At 41.9% G+C, this 20,657-nt stretch overlaps 1 protein-coding gene across 3 annotated transcripts; it reads left to right on the top strand.

Annotated features, from left to right (window-relative positions):
- Nucleotides 1–275: 275 nt before the first annotated feature.
- Nucleotides 276–19,969, top strand: LOC111966721 (zinc finger protein Eos-like). Of its 3 annotated transcripts, XM_023991605.2 has the most exons (8): nucleotides 276–547; nucleotides 12,954–13,005; nucleotides 14,613–14,717; nucleotides 14,901–15,167; nucleotides 15,356–15,523; nucleotides 15,662–15,811; nucleotides 15,901–16,032; nucleotides 16,223–19,969. In XM_023991605.2, exons 2-8 carry the CDS (start codon nucleotides 12,969–12,971, stop codon nucleotides 17,098–17,100), a joined length of 1,737 nt encoding a protein of 578 aa, XP_023847373.1. In that variant the 5' UTR covers nucleotides 276–547; nucleotides 12,954–12,968; the 3' UTR covers nucleotides 17,101–19,969. The 3 variants fall into 3 exon arrangements, with proteins under 3 accessions (XP_023847373.1, XP_023847389.1, XP_023847382.1); XM_023991621.2 differs by lacking the exon at nucleotides 15,356–15,523 and having other exon boundaries at nucleotides 277–547; XM_023991614.2 differs by lacking the exons at nucleotides 276–547; nucleotides 12,954–13,005 and having other exon boundaries at nucleotides 14,629–14,717; nucleotides 14,834–15,167.
- The last annotated feature ends 688 nt before the right edge of the window (nucleotides 19,970–20,657 follow it).

Raw genomic sequence — 20,657 nt, 5'->3', positions numbered from 1 at the left:
AAATTGGCAAGAGGGTGGAACTAATTAGTGCAAGAAACAAAAGGTGGACTATGTATGTGACATAACATGTAGCCTAATGTGCAACAAGTGGGTAATTTGAGAGAGATGAAGGTAGCTGAGCATTCAAGCTCGACACACTCGACATTCTATTGATGAGAATCCATGGGAGTTGGAAGCGGGTCTTTATCCCGGTATTTGACGGACCGGAAATTGTTTAGAACGCGATGTAAATGCTGCCGAGTGCCGGGGTTCCACTAGATAGCAGAGCCACAAAGTCAAAGTGTCTATATGTAAGAATTCATGAAAACAAAAATGAGCTTTTTGGTCTTAATTTAAGGTTAGGGTTAGGCATAATGTTTGCAATGTGGTTAAGGTTAGGTTTAAAATCATATTTTAATAAGATAAATTGTAGAAATAGGCGGGGTTTATGACTTTGTGGCTGTGGTAACTAGTGACGACCCAAGTGCCGGGAGATGCTCTCGTCGCAAGAGAAAACAAGCAGAGCAGCAGAAACATAAAATCCCAGAATCGAGGCCTATCGTGACAGGTAAGGAAGATTTGCAAAAATGTTTGTGTAGATGCTGTTTCTATAGAGGTTGGAGTTTGTTGAAGTGCTTTTAATGTAAAGTTGGTAGCTGACGATGCCATCAACCATAGATGCTAGCCAACTGATTAACGTTAGCTGTCTAGCCTAGCGCATTTTTCTGGGCGGTGGGTACCATAGCAACCGCTTAAGAAACAGGCATTATTCATGTACCTAGCAGCCAGACATGCTAACCAAGACGTGGCATTGAGATTAAACACTTGCATCCACAATGTTTGCAACCGATATGATTTAGAAAAGCATCGTTAGTAGTAATATTTTATGTTCCTTACTATTTTGTTGATGTTATCCAACTGTCACTGTCTGCCTTGGGTAGCCAACGCTACTTAAAAGCAATTGGCTAATAGTTAGCTTGTCAGTTGCCAGGCTGGTCAGACAGCTATCTCAAAGATAGAAGAAGGGTTAGTTACCAGTATTTGTGGCTAACTTTAGCATAGCTAGCTAGCTAGTGGCTGACTTGCTGAGCTCAGTTAGCTAGCATGTGCAAACAAGCTAGCTAACTAAGTAGCTAGTCATCCGACTAACGTCAATAATCAATGATAACTACTGTAGCTAGCTAACACTTTCATTTGTGCTAACCAAAGATTATCTGCGCTAACGTAACGTTAGTGCAGTTTACAACCCCCAAGAAGATGGTCAGTTATTTTTTTTTGTTTTGTTATTAAAACAACTCATTCTGTTACCAAACTTTGCATCTGAAAAGTGTAAAATCTGACTCTCAGCATCATTCTGTTATCATGGAATTGCCCTAGAGCTAATGTAGCTAGCTAGTTATATGCTCACACTTTTGGTGGGGGTTGTAACCTGTACTGCATTAACACAGATAATCTTTGGTTAGCACAGATGAAAGTGTTAGCTAGCTAACTATATCTTTGACTTTAGTCAGATGGCTAGCTAGTTAGCATCATTCTGTTACCGCGGTATTTCAACAACCAACTATCCTTAAGCCACAGACAGTATAGGCTTAGTCCATGGTCTTGAAGCATTTTATAGTGAAGTGTTAAACAAAAGACCATTGCCTCTCACTCCATTAAATGCCATTTGACAAAAAATCCTCTTGGAATACTATTAGGATCTGTATTTCTTTTTCATAATTATGTTTATTGATGAGATAATATGCATTTTATCACAATCTCCAGAACTACAAATGCAAAAATGCTCATTACTTTACTGCAACAGTTTAAGTTAAAACTATTAAGAAAATACATTTCTAACATTTATTTACAATGCAAAGGCCTCAATTAAACAACACTGAAAACAAGTATATTTCAAATTAAATTACAATTTATTTTGTAATTTCTCATTACCGCAACAACCTTTTATAAATGTTTATTTTTTTCTTCATTACTTGTGTATACATGGTATTTTTATATCAGACTATCAGATTAAGCCAACATTATTAAAGTATACATTTTATTTTTTCTATTATTTCCCAAAAAGTGGTGCATTACAGTAATAGTAATGTTTTGGTATTGAAAAACTACTGGGCTCTATTAGAGATTCATTAATCCAAAACAACATCAAACTGTGTAATTTGATCATCTCAAACGAGTTGCATAATACTAAAATCACTGATCTTAATGCAACTGACTAAAATACCCCTTATTTTAGCATAAATATAAGTACTGTAATTACGGGCAAGTACAGTATTTTAAAAAGTAGACTTATGCACAAAGTGACTTCTTTTGAAAAGTTAATTCTCCCAGGTCTTCACAGATAATATTGCTGTATTAGGACGTGGATATGTGTGGTTCTAAGGTATTATAGATGGGATTTTTCCTATTTTGTTGCCTTACAACTTGGATTTAAAATATATTTTTKKGGGGTTTGTATCATTTGATTTACACAACATGCCTATCACTTTCAAAATATTTTTCCTTGTGAAAGAAACAGGAAATAAGACAAAAAAACAGAACTTGAGCGTTCTTAACTATTCACCCCCCCAAAGTCAATACTTTGAGTCACCTTTTGCAGCAATTACAGCTGCAAGTCTCATCTAGCCACTGGGGTTTTATCCCCATTCTTCAAGGCAAAACTGCTCCAGCTCCTTCAAGTTGGATGGGTTCCGCTGGTGTACAGCAATCTTTAAGTCACACAGATTCTCAATTGGATTGAGGTCTGGGCTTTAACGAGGCCATTCCAAGACATTTAAATGTTTCCTCTTAAACCACTTGAGTGTTGCTTTAGCAGTATGCTTAATGTCATTGTCCTGCTGGAAGGTGAACCTCCGTCCCAGTCTCATATCTGGAAGACTGAAACAGGTTTCCCTCAAGAATTAACCTGTATTTAGCGCCATCCATCATTCCTTCAATTCTGACCAGTTTCTCAGTCCCTGCTGATGAAAAACATCCCCACAGCATGATGCTGCCACCACCATGCTTCACTGGGATGGTGTTCTCGGAGTGATGAGGGATGTTGGGTTTGTGCCAGACATAGCGTTTTCCTTGATGGCCAAAAAGCTCAATTTTAGTCATCTGACCAGAGTACCTTCTTCCATATGTTTGGGGAGTCTCCCACATGCCTTTTGGCGAACACCAAACGCGTTTGCTTATTTTTTTTCTTTAAGCAATGGCTTTTTTCTGGCCACTCTTCTGTAAAGCCCAGCTCTGTGGAGTGTACAGCTTAAAGTGGTCCTATGGACAGATACTCCAATCTCTGTTGTGGAGCTTTGCAGTTCCTTCAGGGTTATCTTTGGTATCTTTGTTGCCACTCTGATTAATACCCTCCTTGCCTGGTCTGTGGGTTTTGGTGGGCGGCCCTCTCTTGGCAGGTTTGTTGTGGTGCCATTATCTTTCCATTTTTGAATAATGGATTTAATGGTGCTCCGTGGGATGTTCAAAGTTTGATATTTTTTTTATAACCCAACCCTGATCTGTACTTCTCCACAACTTTGTCCCTGACCTGTTTAGAGAGCTCCTTGGTCTTCATGGTACCTCTTGCTTTGTGGTGTTGCAGACTCTGGGGCCTTTCAGAACAGGTGTGTGTGTGTATATATACAGTTGAAGTCGGAAGTTTACATACACCTTAGCGAATTACATTTAAACTTAGTTTTTCACAATTCCTGACATTAAATCCCAGTGAAAATTCCCTGTCTTAGGTCAGTTAGGATCACCACTTTATTTTAAAAATGTGAAATGTCAGAATAATAGTAGAGAATGATATATTTCTGCTTTTATTTCTTTCATCACATTCCCAGTGGGTCAGAAGTTTACATACACTCAATTAGTATTCGGTAGCATTGCCTTTAAATTGTTTCACTTGGGTCAAACATTTCGGGTAGTCTTCCACAAGCTTCCCACAATACGTTGGGTGAATTTTGGCCCATTCCTCCTGACAGAGCTGGTGTAACTGAGTCAGGTTTGTAGGCCTCCTTGCTCGCACATGCTTTTTCAGTTCTGCCCATACATCTTCTATAGGACTGAGGTCAGGGCTTTGTGATGGCCACTCCAATACCTTGACTTTGTTGCCCTTAAGCCATTTTGCCACAACTTTGGAAGTATGCTTGGGGTCATTGTCCATTTGGAAGACCCATTTGCGACCAAGCTTTAACTTCCTGACTGATGTCTTGATATGTTGCTTCTATGTATCCACATCATTTTCCTACCTCATGATGCCATCTATTTTGTGAAGTGCACCAGTCCCTCCTGCAGTAAAGCACCCCCACAACATGATGCTGCCACCCCCGTGCTTCACGGTTGGGATTAGAGGTCGACCGATTCATCGGAATGGCCGATTTAATTAGGGCTGATTTCAAGTTTTCATAACAATCGGAAATCTATTTTTCCCCCCACATTTATTTAACTAGGCAAGTCAGTTAAGAACACATTCTGATTTTCAATGACGACCTTGGAATGGTGGGTTAACTGCCTTGTTCAGGGGTAGAACGACAGATTTTTACCTTGTCAGCTCGGGGATTCAATCTTGCAACCTTACGGTTAACTAGCCCAACGCTCTAAACACCTGATTACATTGCACTCCACGAGGAGCCTGCCTGTTACGTGAATGCAGTAAGAAGCCAAGGTAAGTTGCTAGCTAGCATTAAACTTATCTTATAAAAAAACAATCATAATCACTAGTTAACTACACATGGTTGATGATATTACTAGTTTATCTAGCGTGTCCTGCGTTGCATATAATCGATGCGGTGGCATTCGCGAAAAAGGACTGTCGTTGTTCCAACGTGTACCTAACCATAAACATCAATGCCTTTCTTAAAATCAATACAAGTATATATTTTTAAACCTGCATATTTAGTTAATATTGCCTGCTAACATGAATTTCTTTTAACTWGGAAAAATGGTGTCACTTCTCTTGCAACAGAGTCAGGGTATATGCAGCAGTTTGGGCCGCCTAGCTCATTGGTAACTAATTTGCCAGAATTTTACGTAATTATGACATAACATTGAAGGTTGTGCAATGTAACAGAAATATTTAGACTTATAGATGCCACCCGTTAGATAAAATACGGAACGGTTCCGTATTTCACTGAAAGAATAAACGTTTTGTTTTCGAGATGATAGTTTCCGGATTCGACCATATTAATGACCTAAGGCTCGTATTTCTGTGTGTTATAATTAAGTCTATGATTTGATAGAGCAGTCTGACTGAGCGATGGTAGGCACCAGCAGGCTCTTAAGCATTCATTCAAACAGCACTTTCGTGCGTTTTGCGAGCAGCTCGTCGCTGTGCTTCACACATTGCGCTGTTTATGACTTCAAGCCTATCAACTCCCGAGATTAGGCTGGTGTAACCGATGTGAAATGGTTAGCTAGTTAGCGGGGTGTGCGCTAATAGCGTTTCAAACGTCACTCGCTCTGAGACTTGGAGTAGTTGTTCCCTTTGCTCTGCATGGGTAACGCTACTTCGAGGGTGGCTGTTGTCGACGTGTTCCTGGTTCGAGCCCAGGTAGGAGCGAGGAGAGGGACGGAAGCTATACTGTTACACTGGCAATACTAAAGTGCCTATAAGAACATCCAATAGTCAAAGGTATATGAAATACAAATCGTATAGAGAGAAATAATCCTATAATTCCTATAATAACTACAACCTAAAACTTCTTACCTGGGAATATTGAAGACTCATGTTAAACGGAACCACCAGCTTTCATATGTTCTCATGTTCTGAGCAAGGAACTTAAACGTTAGCTTTCTTACATGGCACATATTGCACTTTTACTTTCTTCTCCAACACTTTGTTTTTGCATTATTTAAACCAAATTGAACATGTTTCATTATTTATTTGAGGCTAAATTGATTTGATTGATATTAAGTTAAAATAAGTGTTCATTCAGTATTGTTGTAATTGTCATTATTACAAATAAATAAATAAAAATATCAGCCGAATAATTGGTATCGGGTTTTTTTGGTCCTCCAATAATCGGTATCGGTGTTGTAAAATCATAATCGGTTGACCTCTAGTTGAGATGGTGTTCTTCGGCTTGCAAGCATTCCCCTTTTTCCTCCAAATGTAACGATGGTCATTATGGCCAAAAAATTTCATCRGACCAGTGGATATTTCTCCAAAAAGTACAATCTTTGTCCCCATGTGCATTTGCAAACCGTAGTCTGGCTTTTTTTTATGGCGGTTTTGGAGCAGTTGCTCCTTCCTTGCTGAGCGGGCTTTCAGGTTGTGTTGATATAGGACTCGTTTTACTGTGGATATAGATACTTTTGTACCTGTTTCCTACAGTATCTTCACAAGGTCCTTTGCTGCTGTTCTGGGATTGATTTGCACTTTTCCCACCAAAGTATGTTCATCTCTCGGAGACAGAACACGTCTCCTTCCTGAGCGGTATGACGGCTGCGTGGTCCCATGTTTATACTTGCGTACTATTGTTTGTACAGATGAACGTGGTACCTTCAGGCGTTTGGAAATTGCTCCCAAGGATGAACCAGATTTGTGGAGGTCTACAATTGTTTGTCTGAGGTTTTGGCTGATTTCTTTAGATTTTCCCATGATGTCAAGCAAAGAGGCACTGAGTTTGAAGGTAGGCCTTGACATACATCAACAGGTACACCTCCAATTGACTCAAATTATATCAATTAGCCTATCAGAAGCTTCTAAAGCCATAACAACATTTTCTGGAATTTTCCAAGCTTTTTAAAGGCACAGTCAACTTACACGGAACCCAAACCGGCTGCTCGCGTGCGCCATCGTGCATACATTTATTTTGTCCCCCTACACCAAACGCGATCACGACACGCAGGTTAAAATATCAAAACAAACTCTGAACCAATGACATTAATTTGGGGACAGGTCGAAAAGCATTAAGCATGTATGGCAATTTAGCTAGTTAGCTTGCACTTGCTAGCTACTTTGTCCAATTTAGCTAGCTTGCTGTTGCTAGCTAATTTGTCCTGGGATATAAACATTGAGTTGTTATTTTACCTGAAATGCACAAGGTCCTCCCTCCGTACAGATTAATCCACACATGAAACGGTCAACCGAATAGTTTCTAGTCAAACTTCTATCTTTTCAGGCTTTTTCATCTTTTTAGACTATATGGTGATTGGCATCTACATCTTCATAGTTATACACGACCATACCGGCAAAAACAGCTTCTGCTTCTCAATCACTTAATCCAGTTGCTTAACAGTGGTCCCACGTGGGGACATGAGGAGATAGGCACGTGGGTACTGCTTCTAATAAACCAATGAGATGGGAAGAGACAGGACTTGCAGCGCGATCTGCGGTCAGATAATAGGAACGACTTCCATTTTAGCCCTTGGCAACTGCAATGACACCTGGCGAGCAGTTCCAAACGTGTTACCTAACCATAAACATAATTCCTTTCTTAAAATCAATACAAGTATATATTTTTTAAACTGCATATTTAGTTAATATTGCCTGCTAACATTGAATTTCTTTTTAACTTGGAAAATGGTGTCACTTCTCTTGCAACAGAGTCAGGGTATATCGGCAGTTTGGGCGCCTAGCTCATTGGTAACTAATTTGCCAGAATTTACTAATTATGACATAACATTGAGGTTGTGCAATGTAACAGAAATATTAGACTTATAGATCGCACCCGTTAGATAAAATACGGAACGTTCCGTATTTACTGAAAGAATAAACGTTTTGTTTCTGAGATGATAGTTTCCGGATTCGACCATATTATATGACCTAAGGCTCGTATTTCTGTGTGTTATAATTAAGTCTATGATTTGTAGAGCAGTCTGACTGAGGATGGTAGGCACCAGCAGGCCCTTAAGCATTCATTCAAACAGCACTTTCGTGCGTTTTGCGAGCAGCTCGTCGCTGTGCTTACAACATTCGCGTTTTGAGCTTCAGCCTATCAACTCCCGAGTTAGGCTGGTGTAACCGATGTGAAATGGTTAGCTAGTTAGCGGGTGTGCGCTAATAGCGTTTCAAACGTCATTCGCTCTGAGACTTGGAGTAGTTGTTCCTTTTGCTCTGCATGGGTAACGCTACTTCGAGGTGGCTGTTGTCGACGTGTTCCTGGTTCGAGCCCAGGTAGGAGCGAGGAAGGGACGGAAGCTATACTGTTACACTGGCAATACTAAAGTGCCTATAAGAACATCCAATAGTCAAAGGTATATGAAATACAAATCGTATAGAAGAGAATAATCTATATATCCTATAATAACTACAACCTAAAACTTCTTACCTGGGAATATTGAAGACTCATGTTAAACGGAACCACCAGCTTTCATAATGTTCTCATGTTCTGAGCAAGGAACTTAAACGTTAGCTTTCTTACATGGCACATATTGCACTTTTACTTTCTTCTCCACACTTTGTTTTTGCATTATTTAAACCAAATTGTGAACATGTTTCATTATTTATTTTGAGGCTAAATTGATTTGATTGATATTAAGTTAAAATAAGTGTTCATTCAGTATTGTTGTAATTGTCATTATTACAAATAATATAATAAAAATATCAGCCGAATAATTGGTATCGGGTTTTTTTGGTCCTCCATAATCGGTTCGGGTGTGTAAAATCATAATCGGTTGACCTTCTAGTTGAGATGGTGTTCTTCCTGGCTTGCAAGCATTCCCCTTTTTCCTCCAAATGTAACGATGGTCATTATGGCCAAAAAATTTCATCAGACCAGTGATTTTCTCCAAAAAGTACAATCTTTGTCCCCATGTGCATTTGCAAACCGTAGTCTGGCTTTTTTTAATGGGCGTTTTGGAGCAGTTGCTCCTTCCTTGCTGAGCGGGCTTTCAGGTTGTGTTGATATAGGACTCGTTTTACTGTGAGATATGATACTTTTGTACCTGTTTCTACTCAGTATCTTCACAAGGTCCTTTGCTGCTGTCTGGGATTGATTTGCACTTTTCCCACAAAGTATGTTCATCTCTCGGAGACAGAACACGTCTCCTTCCTGACGGTATGACGGCTGCGTGGTCCCATGTTTTACTTGCGTACTATTGTTTTGTACAGATGAACGTGGTACCTTCAGGCGTTTGGAAATTGCTCCCAAGGATGAACCAGATTTGTGGAGGTCTCAATTGTTTGTCTGAGGTTTTGGCTGATTTCTTTAGATTTTCCCTGATGTCAAGCAAAGGCCTGAGTTTGAAGGTAGGCCTTGACATCATTCAAGGTACACCTCCAATTGACTCAAATTATATCAATTAGCTCTATAGAAGCTTCTAAAGCCATAACAACATTTTCTGGAATTTTCCAAGCTTTTTAAAGGCACAGTCAACTTACACGGAACCAAACGGCTGCTCGCGTGCGCCATCGTGCATACATTATTTGTCTACACCAAACGCGATCACGACACGCAGGTTAAAATATCAAAACAAACTCTGAACCATGACATTAATTTGGGGACAGGTCGAAAAGCATTAAGCATGTATGGCAATTTAGCTAGTTAGCTTGCACTTGCTAGCTACTTGGTCCATTTAGCTAGCTTGCTGTTGCTAGCTAATTTGTCCTGGGATATAAACATTGAGTTGTTATTTTACCTGAAATGCACAAGGTCCTCCACTCCGACAATTAATCCACACATGAAACGGTCAACGAATAGTTTCTAGTCATCTCTCCTCTTTCCAGGCTTTTTCATCTTTGAATTATATTGGTGGATTGGCATCTACACTTCATAGTATTACCACGACAACCGGCAAAACAGTTCGTCTTTCAATCACCCACGTGGGTGTAACCAATGAGGAGATGGCACGTGGGTACCTGCTTCTATAAACCATGAGATGGGAGGACAGGACTTGCAGGGGCGATCTGCGTCAGAAATAGGAACGACTTCCTTTTTAGCCCTTGGCAACGCAGACACTCGCGAGCAGTGGTGGGTTGCAATAATGAAATAATATATATATTCCTAAATTTATATATATACAGTGGGGAGAACAAGTATTGTGATTGATACTCTGCCTGATTTTTGCAGGTTTTCTCTACTTAACAAGCAATGTAGAGGTCTGTAAGTTTTATCATAGGTACACTTCAACTGTGAGAGAACGGAATCTAAACAAAATCAGAAATCATGCACATTGTATGATTTTTAGTAATTAATTTGCATTTATTGCATGAGCATAAAGTATTTGATCACCTCACAACCAGTAAGAATTCCGGCTCTCACAAGACCTGTTAGTTTTTTTTAGAAGCCCTCCTGTTCTCCACTCATTACCTGTATTAACTGCACTGCTTTGAACTCTTATACCTGTGTATATAAGACACCTGTCCACACATCTCAATCAAAAAGACTCCAACCTCTCCAAAATGGCAAGACACAGAGAGCTGTATAAGGACTCAGGGATAAATTTGTGACATGCAAACAGGCTGGGATGGCTACAGGACAATAGGCAAGCAGCTTGGTGGGAGGCAAACACTGTTGGCGAATATTAGACATGGAAGAGTTCAAGAATGACGGTCAAATACCTCGGTCTGGGGCTCCATGCAAGATTTCACCTCGTGGGGCTTCAATCTGATCATGAGGAAGGTGAGTTATCAGCCCATGAACTACACGGCAGACCTGGTCATGTGACTCGTAAGGAGTGGGACCGACAGTCTCAAAGAAACCATTAGTAACACACTACACCGTCATGGATTCAAATCCTGCAGCCACGCAAGTCCACTCTGCTCAGCCAGCGCATGTCCAGCGCCGTCTGAAGTTTGCCAATGACCATCTGGTGATCCAGAGAAGGATGGGAGAAGGTCATGTAGGTCTGATGAGACAAAAATAGAGCTTTTTGGTCTAATCCACTCGCCGTGTTTGGAGAAGAAGAAGGGTGAGTACAACCCAAGAACACCATCCACCGTGAAGCATGGAGGTGGAAACATCATTCTTTTGGGGATGCTTTTCGCAGAAGGTACAAGGATGACTGCACCGTATTGACGGGGAGATGGATGGGGCATGTTATCGCGAGATCTTTGCAACAACCTCCTTCCCTCAGTAAGAGCATGAAGATGGGTCGTGGCTGGGTCTTCTCAGCTGACAACGACGCCGAAACACACAGCCAGGGCAACTAAGAGTGGCGCCGTAAGAAGCATCTCAAGGTCCTGGAGTGGCCTAGCCAGTCTCCAACCTGAACCCAATAGAAAATCTTTGGGGGAGCTGAAAGTCCGTATTGCCAGCGACAGCCCCGAAACCTGAAGATCTGGAGAAGTCTGTATGGAGGAGTGGGCCAAAATCCCTGCTGCATAGTGTGTGCAAACCTGGTCAAGAACCACAGGAAACACGTATGATCTCTTGTAATTGCAAACAAATGTTTCTGTACCAAATATTAAGATCTGCTTTTCTGATGTATCAAATTACTTATGTCATGCAATAAAATGCAAATTTAATTACTTAAAAATCATAACAATGTGATTTTCTGGATTTTTTGTTTTAGATTCCCGTTCTCATAGTTGAAGTGTACCCATGATAGAAATTACAGACCTACATGCTTTGTAAGTAGGAAAACCTGCAAAATCGGCAGTGTATCAAATACTTGTTCTCCCCACTGTATATATATATATATATATGAGATCATGTGACACTTAGATTGCACACAGGTGGACTTTATTTAACTAATTATGTGACTTCTGAAGGTAATTGGTTGCACCAGATCTTATTTAGGGGCTTCATAGCAAAGGGGGTAAATACATATGCACGCACCACTTTACTGTTTATTTTATTTTTTGAACTTTCACTTTACCAATTTGGACTATTTTGTGTATGTCCATTACATGAAATTCAAATAAAAATCTATTTAAATTACAGGTTGTAATGCAACAAAATAGGAAAAATGCTAAGGGGGATGAATACTTTTGCAAGGCACTGTATGTGCTAAAACGGGTACACATCAAAATGGTGGATATCCTCCTTTTTAAGTGGTGGGGTTGCTCTTTGCTGAAACACAAACTCCAGATCGTGGCTTTATGTAAATTAAATGTGGTTTATACACCCATATTTCTTGACAACTCCTACTTAATCAAATAACTAATGTTTTACAAAAAAATCTATATAATAGGTGTAAGCAGTGGTCCTAGTAAGTAATTAAAGTTACTAGCACACCCATTGACTGTACATTAGAATTAGCTTATTATCAATACCGAAATGAAGGGTCTCATGACCAAAACAGAGGTAAAAATGTTTCGGTAATGAGAGCCCCTTAGCTCAGCCTGCAAGTAATAGGAGACAGCCAAGTCAGCAAATAATTGACCACATCACTAAAGCCCATTCATGCCTCCATTTAGGTAATTAATGGAACTCTACGTTTTTCCCAATTTGAGCTTTTTTTAAGCCATTTCGGTAATGAGAAGGTCAGGTGTAGTAAAGGCGTTGTTTGAGAATAAGATCCTCATTCTGAAGGCATATAAATTAAGAAATTAAATGAACTTGTGCTCATCTAAAGATTACTCCTCTAGACAATGCATCATGGGTGAATAAAACTTTACTTAAAATATTGGAGTTTTTACAGCAACTTCAAAAAGTGATACAGTAATAAGAAACACGTCCACATAAACTATATTTATTACATAAAAACAGTGTAATGTAAACTTCTAGTATACCATTTTTATGATTTATGGACAAACTGTTTTATTCAAATAAGTTAAAAACCTAAAGTAAAATTGAATAAAATGACCTAATCTGGAAGCATTTCAGAAATGAGAATTTGGGGTGAAAATGTAAAGAATTCAGGCGGAAATGTTAAATATATTTTTAAATAAGCCACTGTGCCATAAACTAGGCATCTTGGGTTTTCTAACTCAATTTGCTACCCGTCTGCTGAAATTGCTGGACTAAGCTCAATGAGGGTCAGTTGCACTTCATGAATTTTAAGCTACTATGCATTTCCTGGAACTGTGTCGTTGTGTTTACAGAGTGAAGAACTGTGATTTTTTTTTTTTAAAGAGGTTCTCCTCTACCTGTTTGTTTTTCTGTCAGTTTACTGGTGTTAGAATGGATGACGACTGCAATGGCCGTCCCTACATGTCAGGTAAGTGTATGGAGGGCAGGGCATGGACAGTCCTTTGTAAACTCAGCAAAAAAAGAAACGTCGCTTTTTCAGGACCCTGTCTTTCRAAGATAATTTGTAAAAATCCAAATAACTTCACAGATCTTCATTGTAAAGGGTTTTTAACACTGTTTCCCATGCTTGTTCAATGAACCATAAACAATTAATGAACATGCACCTGTGGAACGGTCGTTAAGACACTAACAGCTTACAGACGGTAGGCAATTAAGGTCACAGTTATGAAAACTTAGGACAATAAAGAGGCCTTTCTACTGACTCTGGAAAAACACCAAAAGAAAGATGCCCAGGGTCCCTGCTCATCTGCGTGAACGTACCTTAGGCATGCTGCAAGGAGGCATGAGGACTGCAGATGTGGCCAGGGCAATAAATTGCAATGTCTGTACTGTGAGACGCCTAAGACAGCGCTACAGGGAGACAGGACGGACAGCTGATCGTCCTCGTAGTGGCAGACCACGTAACAACACCTGCACAGGATCGGTACATCCGAACATCACACCTGCGGAACAGGTATAGGATGGCAACAACAACTGCCCGAGTTACACCAGGAATGCACAATCCCTCCATCAGTGGTCAGACTGTCCGCAATAGGCTGAGAGAGGCTGGACTGAGGGCTTGTAGGCCTGTTGTAAGGCAAGTCCTCACCAGACATCACCGGCAACTACGTCGCCTATGGGCACAAACCCACCGTCGCTGGACCAGACAGGACTGGCAAAAAGTGCTCTTCTCTGACGAGTCACGGTTTTGTCTCACCAGGGGTGATGGTCGGATTCACGTTTATCGTCGAAGGAATGAGCGTTACACCGAGGCATGTACTCTGGAGCGGGATCGAGGTGGAGGGTCCATCATGGTCTGGGGCGGTGTGTTACAGCATCATCGGACTGAGCTTGTTGTCATTGCAGGCATCTCAATGCTGTGCCTTACAGGGAAGACATCCTACTCCCTCATGTGGTACCCTTCCTTCAGGCTCATCCTGACATGACCCTCCAGCATGACAATGCCACCAGCCATAATGCTCATTCTGTGCGTGATTTCCTGCAAGACAGGAATGTCAGTGTTCTGCCATAGCCAGTGAAGAGCCCAGATCTCAATCCCATTGAGCATGTCTGGGACCTGTTGGATCGGAGGGTGAGGGCTAGGGCCATTCCCCCCAGAAATGTCTGTGAACTTGCAGGTGCCTTGGTGGAAGAGTGGGGTAACATCTCACAGCAAATCTGGTGCAGTCCATGAGGAGATGCATTGCCGTACTTACTTAATGCAGCTGGTGGCCACACCAGATACTGACTTACTTTTGATTTTGACCCCCCCACCCCCCCCTTTGTTCAGGGACACATTATTCCATTTCTGTTAGTCACATGTCTGTGGAACTCAGTTTGTCTGTTGTTGAATCTTATGTTTATACAAATATTTACACATGTAAGTTTGCTGAAAATAAATGCAGTTGACAGTGAGGACGTTTCTTTTTTTGCTGAGTTTATTAGCTGACTTACTGACCTTATGGTTGTGACATTATCGAGATGGCTGAATGAACTGTCAGTAGGCCTACATAATTTTGTGTGTGTGGATAACAGGCAGTGGAGACTCTTCGATGGAGAGGGAGTTTTCAGGGGCCCTTGGAGGCCCCACAGTGAGCACCCCCAACAGCCAGCACACTTCTCCCAGCCGCTCTCTTAGTGGTCAGTTCCAATTTGTCAATTCCTTTGTCTTTGTAGTACAAGTACTGAACTTTATTATTCCCAAGGGAGAGTATGGTAGTTGGTTTTATGGCTCAGATGTTTTTATTTTACTTTAGCAAGCACATCCGTGTCTCTGCTCACATCATATGTCCCTCTCCTGGTCTAAACCCTGTCTCTCTCCAGCCAACTCCATCAAAGTGGAGCTGTACAGTGATGAGGAGCCGGGCCGCGGCACGGGGCCAGAGGATGAGAGAGGGGACAGGGTGGAGGAGGGGGGTTCTGAGCAGGGAGGAGAGGCCGGAGGAGGGGGCTACAGGGAGCTGGCCAGTCCAGAGCCCATGTCACCAGGAGGTGCCATCCGGCTGCCCAACGGAAAACTCAAGTGTGACATCTGTGGGATGATCTGCATCGGGCCCAATGTCCTCATGGTGCACAAACGCAGCCACACAGGTGACTGATCAATTGATTGAGTGATTGATTGATTAGTCCTTTATACAAAAAGATGAGGTTAGTTTGTTGCGCAGATCTGCCCCGAAACCAGGTTGACATTGTAATTTGGGCACGTGACTGGGAGTGAAACTGATTTCAAACTGGTTTGTACGGAGTCGGGTGTGTAAACTGGTATGTGCCTCCTCCAGGTGAGCGGCCATTCCAGTGTAATCAGTGTGGGGCCTCTTTCACCCAGAAGGGGAACCTGCTGCGTCACATTAAGCTGCACTCGGGGGAGAAGCCTTTTAAATGTCCCTTCTGCAGCTACGCATGCCGCAGACGGGACGCTCTTACAGGCCACCTCCGCACTCACTCGGGTGAGAGGGATATACATACTGTACACACACACACTTGGGTGAGGAAAAGAGGGTCTGAGTTGAGCATGTCAGTTCCTGAGCAAAAGACACAGACCTAGAGTTCTGTATGTATTCAAGGTATGTTGACTTTGTCCCCAGTGTCGTCTCCCACAGTGGGGAAGCCCTATAAGTGTAGTTACTGTGGCCGCAGCTACAAGCAGCAGAGCACCCTGGAAGAGCACCGTGAACGCTGCCACAGCTACCTGCAGAGCCTGGAGACACAGCAGCCAGCCAGCGCTCACACTCAAGGTAGTGGAGAAATAACACGTACACGCACACACATACTCACACACTGCATGTTACTGCTTCTATCTATGGTGTGATCATATCTTTTATAGAAGAGGAGCTGAGGGACCTGGAGTTCATGCCTGACAACCTGCTGCAACCTTCCTCAGACAAGATGGCGTTCATCGATCGGCTAGCCCACAGCATCACCAAACGCAAGAGATCCACACCACAGAAATTTGTAGGTAAGCAGTTAATTGGAATTTGTTTATGAGGAGGTGAGCAAAGACACCGCTCACACACAGGTAACACAAAAAGGGTACAAGATCATTCATGAGATCAGGTGTCAGTTTAAAAATAATGAAGACCTGCACATCACTAGTTCCTCCCTATGAGTTGTGGTACAGTGTGATTCCATGCCTATCTGCCCTGCAGGACAGAAGCACATGCGCCTCAGTCTGGCCGACACGCCTTACGAGCTCAGAACCGCCTTCGACAAGGACGGGGTTACGCACCACGGTGGTCTGGAGCAGCCACACTACACTAGCCTGGGAGGAGGGTACCTGGGGGGACAGGGAGTTGGAAGTGGTGGTGGATCTGAAGGCCTCCGACCCCTACGCTTGCCTCTCCCTCACCCCTCCTGCCTGTCGGAGCTCCGGCCGGTCATCAGCTCGGCTCACACCCCCATGGCTACGCTGGGGCCGAGGCTAGACTGCACTGGGGCCGGGGCTGGCCTAGGGTCCACGGGTGTGGGGGGCAGGGAGGCTGCAGAGGGCCACGAGGACCTGCCCCCTGGCCGCAGCCACGGCCCATCACCTAGCAACGGTTGCCAGGACTCCACGGACACAGAGAGCATGCCGGATGAAGTGTTTAGCAGTGTAGCGCCTGCCCTGCCGCTCCACAACAACCACAGTCACCACAACCTCCACCACCTCCACTCCAACCACCACCCTCCCCCTCCACCCCTACTGCACCACAGGGGCATGGACAGCCCAAGCCATGCCAMAGACAGGGATGGAGAGAGGGACAGGGAGGAGGGTGGCCACCCTGCTTTCCCCCCACCCCCTGCCCTGGCCCCAGGCTCCCCCACCTCAAGGCAGGCGTTTCGAGTGGTGGACGGAGAGGGGCACACAGTGCGCTCTTTCCGCTGTGAGCACTGCCGTGTGCTCTTCCTGGACCACGTTATGTTCACCATCCACATGGGCTGCCACGGCTTCCGCCAGCCCTTCGAGTGCAACATCTGTGGCCACCGCAGCCAGGACCGCTATGAGTTCTCCTCCCACATTGTCCGCGGAGAGCACCTGCCAGGCTGAGGCTGGCTGGATGGGCCTCTGTACTTAGGGCTGTTTTTACTCTGAGAGAAGGGCCTGCTTGGGTTTGGTCTGCACTGCATCACAAGAGGGGGTAGAAGGGGAAGGGTAGTAAAAGAAAAAAACTGCTTTTTGTAAATGATTTGTACACAAGCATTGATACTGATATCACATAAACCTCAACTTCAAATAGGCACATTAGAATAGCTCAATTGCGTCACTTTAAAAAGGGAGAATCCTCACTACTCTGAATACACTTTTCAAAATGTATGAATTCTTGCCAGAAAATGCTAAGATGAAGAGTAAATGCACTTTTCTATCCTCAGAAGTGCCTTTCTCTGGTGTGGTCTGTCTACCTTTCCTCTCTTATCCGGGTAAAAAACCGGGCGCACAAAAAAAGTGATGCTACTAGCTAGACAATGTGATTTACATCTGACTTTGTTTTCCTCTACTGCACTTTAATCAAGATTTTATCTAAAATTTATAATGCAAGAAAACAAACAGTTGTCAATGTGCACTTCGTTGCACTTGCAAGCTGCAGTCAGACATCAGTAGTCGTCTTTAGATGCCATTAGGCTTCCTAGGAATTTGTCCGTTTAACAAAGCCCTATTTGAAAAGCACTTTTTAAAATCCATTCCCTAACATGCTTGGTCCCTGGGGGTGTGGCAGACAGACAGTGTTGTGTAAGATTGTGTATTTGATGTATAGTGGGTAATGTATTTTAATAACAGTTGCGGTGCAGGCCAGGCCCAGGATCCCAAGTCAAATAGTAAGAAGGATTTGAGGGGTTGGCCTCAAATGAGTGCACTTTCCAATTTCAGTTTGTGTGTGTTGGTTCTTTTGGAAGTTTAGTAAGTTAAATGAGAGACAGAGTTGAAGGCTTTTATCAGTGTGAATGTTGTGGGGTGGAATGGGGTACAGTATGTTTGTTTTGTTTCATTTGATTGCTTTTGTTGCACTGAGAGATAATTATATTAAACTATTTTATAGAAGAGGTTATTTATGGCCTGCACATTTCTCTGTGCAGTGTGTTGAAAGAAATAATACAACTTTTKTTTTTATTATTCAAGAGAGCCACTGCCACTTTTGGAGTTGACTTCAACAAAGGGTGGAGATTGTTGGCAATTTTAGAAGGTCCCTGATATCCCAATGTGTTGCTTACTATGAAACAAACCAAAACCAATATTATTTATTTAAGTGAGACCTAAAACAATTGTTGTATATTCATTGTATTGTGCCTTTCATGACATTGACCTTGCTGACAATTCTTGCCAATATACATTTTTCCATCCATAAAGATATCTTTGACGTTACATGAAATATCCCAGCTGGCCCTGCTAAATGCCCAAGCTGAATCCTAAATTTCCCTCTACTAATCACACATTTTAATTTGCAGTCACTAATTTCTTAGTGACTGTAGATATAAATTGTATAACATCGTCCCAAAAGGAAAGAGACAAAGACATGTTAAAAAGAGTAACTTTTCATACATGAAAGGTTTAGAAATAAGTCCATGTGCATGAGAGTTTGTCACCTGCTGCTAAGGCTTGAATGTGTGTGTGTGGTTGACCACAGTTGTCGGTGGTTAAGATTGAGAAGGTGATTCTTCAGAAGTGACTTTGAAATGCTTATTTTCATTCAATGATTTTCTTTCTTTCTCATCGGACTTGTAATTGTTGTTTTTATAGAGAGCACTGACGTTGGTAAACATTTTCCTTGGAATCATGAAGTATTCAGATCCCTTCAGGCAACTTTGACTTAACAATGCTTTGATCAAGGGAACGTGATGAATACACCATTTGTGAATGAAAAGAAACAGTTTGGGCAGTTGTGGTCCTACTCTTTCACCCAATCTCTTAGTCTTCACATTGAATGAACTTGGAAGMCTGTAGGATTTATAGTTCTTGAATAGGGCCCAGAGTTTCCCATGGTCAAGCAAAACTCCTGGCCCTACTCATGACACAGATGAAGTATGAGAGGCAGGAAAATCTGCTGTGGCTGTCGGATTATTTTTATTTTTTTTATATAAATGTGAAACTCTTTACCTCAAATGATAATTGCCTCTGTCGGGAGTATGGGTTTGGTGATGTTTGAATTTTTCTGTGGTTAATTTGAAAGTTTTTAAGTTGGTTTTAGCAGCCCTGTATCTTCACTTCATTTAATATTTCATTAATCTTACAAAAAAGGAATGTGCTTTGAAGTGGACTGTATACAAGAAAATGCCTCATCCCAATGTCAGAAAAGACACAATCTTCTAAAACAATTACATAGCACTGAAATTGTACTGAATTACAGGGCATAGTTGCACTTAATCAGTTGCATTAAACTTCATCTGTAATGCTGTTCTAAACGTAATGCCTTATGAACGGATATGTAATTACTGTTCAAAGTAGAGAAATTATATATCTAATGTAATCCGAAATGGTTGAATTATTGAATTGATGTGAAAGTTCTGCATTGTTCGTTTGACGGCAGTTCTTGGAAGAGCAGGTTTAGGTGTCTCCAGATATGTTTCTGTGTGTAAATCTTGCTATTGTGCCTTTGCCCCCCAACCCCCTCCCCTCCCCCTCTTAGGTTTTCACTGTTTGATGTTGGCTACATCAGATTTGAGGATAGAACGCTTGGCCATGGGTCTTGAAAGCTCAATAAACGGTAACACAAATTGATGTCATATGCTAGGTTTCCATCAAATTGGTGAAAGATTTTAATGTGAATATTCAAAAATCCGCATAAAGAAAATGTGAATTTACCCGCCAGTGGTGCGTTTCCACCAAACTGACTTATTGCAAATATAAATCAGTGCGTGATGACGTAGTGCACAATGTACTTTTTCGCTTAAGTTTATGTACCGAATAAAAATCTAATGTTCAATGTGTTTCCATCGCATTTTCAATTCTACTGATAGTTTTATCACAAACTGTTACATTAAATAGCAAATGTGCTTATTCTGGTCTTAGCACGTGCGCCCTAGCCAACACCTTGCCGATACAGTTCAGGTAGGTTAGTCTACAAACATGAGATTATTATGATTGACAAACACATATTGTAACTCTTAAACGGCAGTCAAGCATCGATCATGTCACCAGAATAAGACCCTCAAGATCATACCGTGCACTTCCACCACCCTGTGAAGTTCAGAACTTATTTCATCTGTAGCCTAATAAACTGCATGCTTTCCAGAGTCGTAGTGGGAGKACCACACACCATGTCATCATGTGACTCCCAAGTTTACTTCCATATGATAGTTATATCAATATTTGCGCATAAAGGTGTTTCCACCGCCATTTCTCGCATACTACATTTTACCAACACAAAAAGATCCCACCATGTCAAAAGAACAAATTCATTTATAAAATTGTACTGAAACTTGTTTCCATCACAGCTGTTGTGATTTTTCTTTATACGGTATGACTTTACTCAGATAATAACTGGATGGAAACGTGGTTAGAAACATTTGGAATGTTTAGTTTTTTAATTATCAGTGTTAGTTCTAGCCATTTCACATCAGTCACCGATCTGACAACTAGCTACACAGGCAGCCCAATCAAACCAATCAAAA

This window comes from Salvelinus sp. IW2-2015, linkage group LG1 (genome assembly GCF_002910315.2).
Source record: "Salvelinus sp. IW2-2015 linkage group LG1, ASM291031v2, whole genome shotgun sequence".
Taxonomy (NCBI): domain Eukaryota; kingdom Metazoa; phylum Chordata; class Actinopteri; order Salmoniformes; family Salmonidae; genus Salvelinus; species Salvelinus sp. IW2-2015.
Note: the sequence above shows the minus strand (reverse complement) of the source record. Positions and strands in the feature narration are given on the sequence as shown.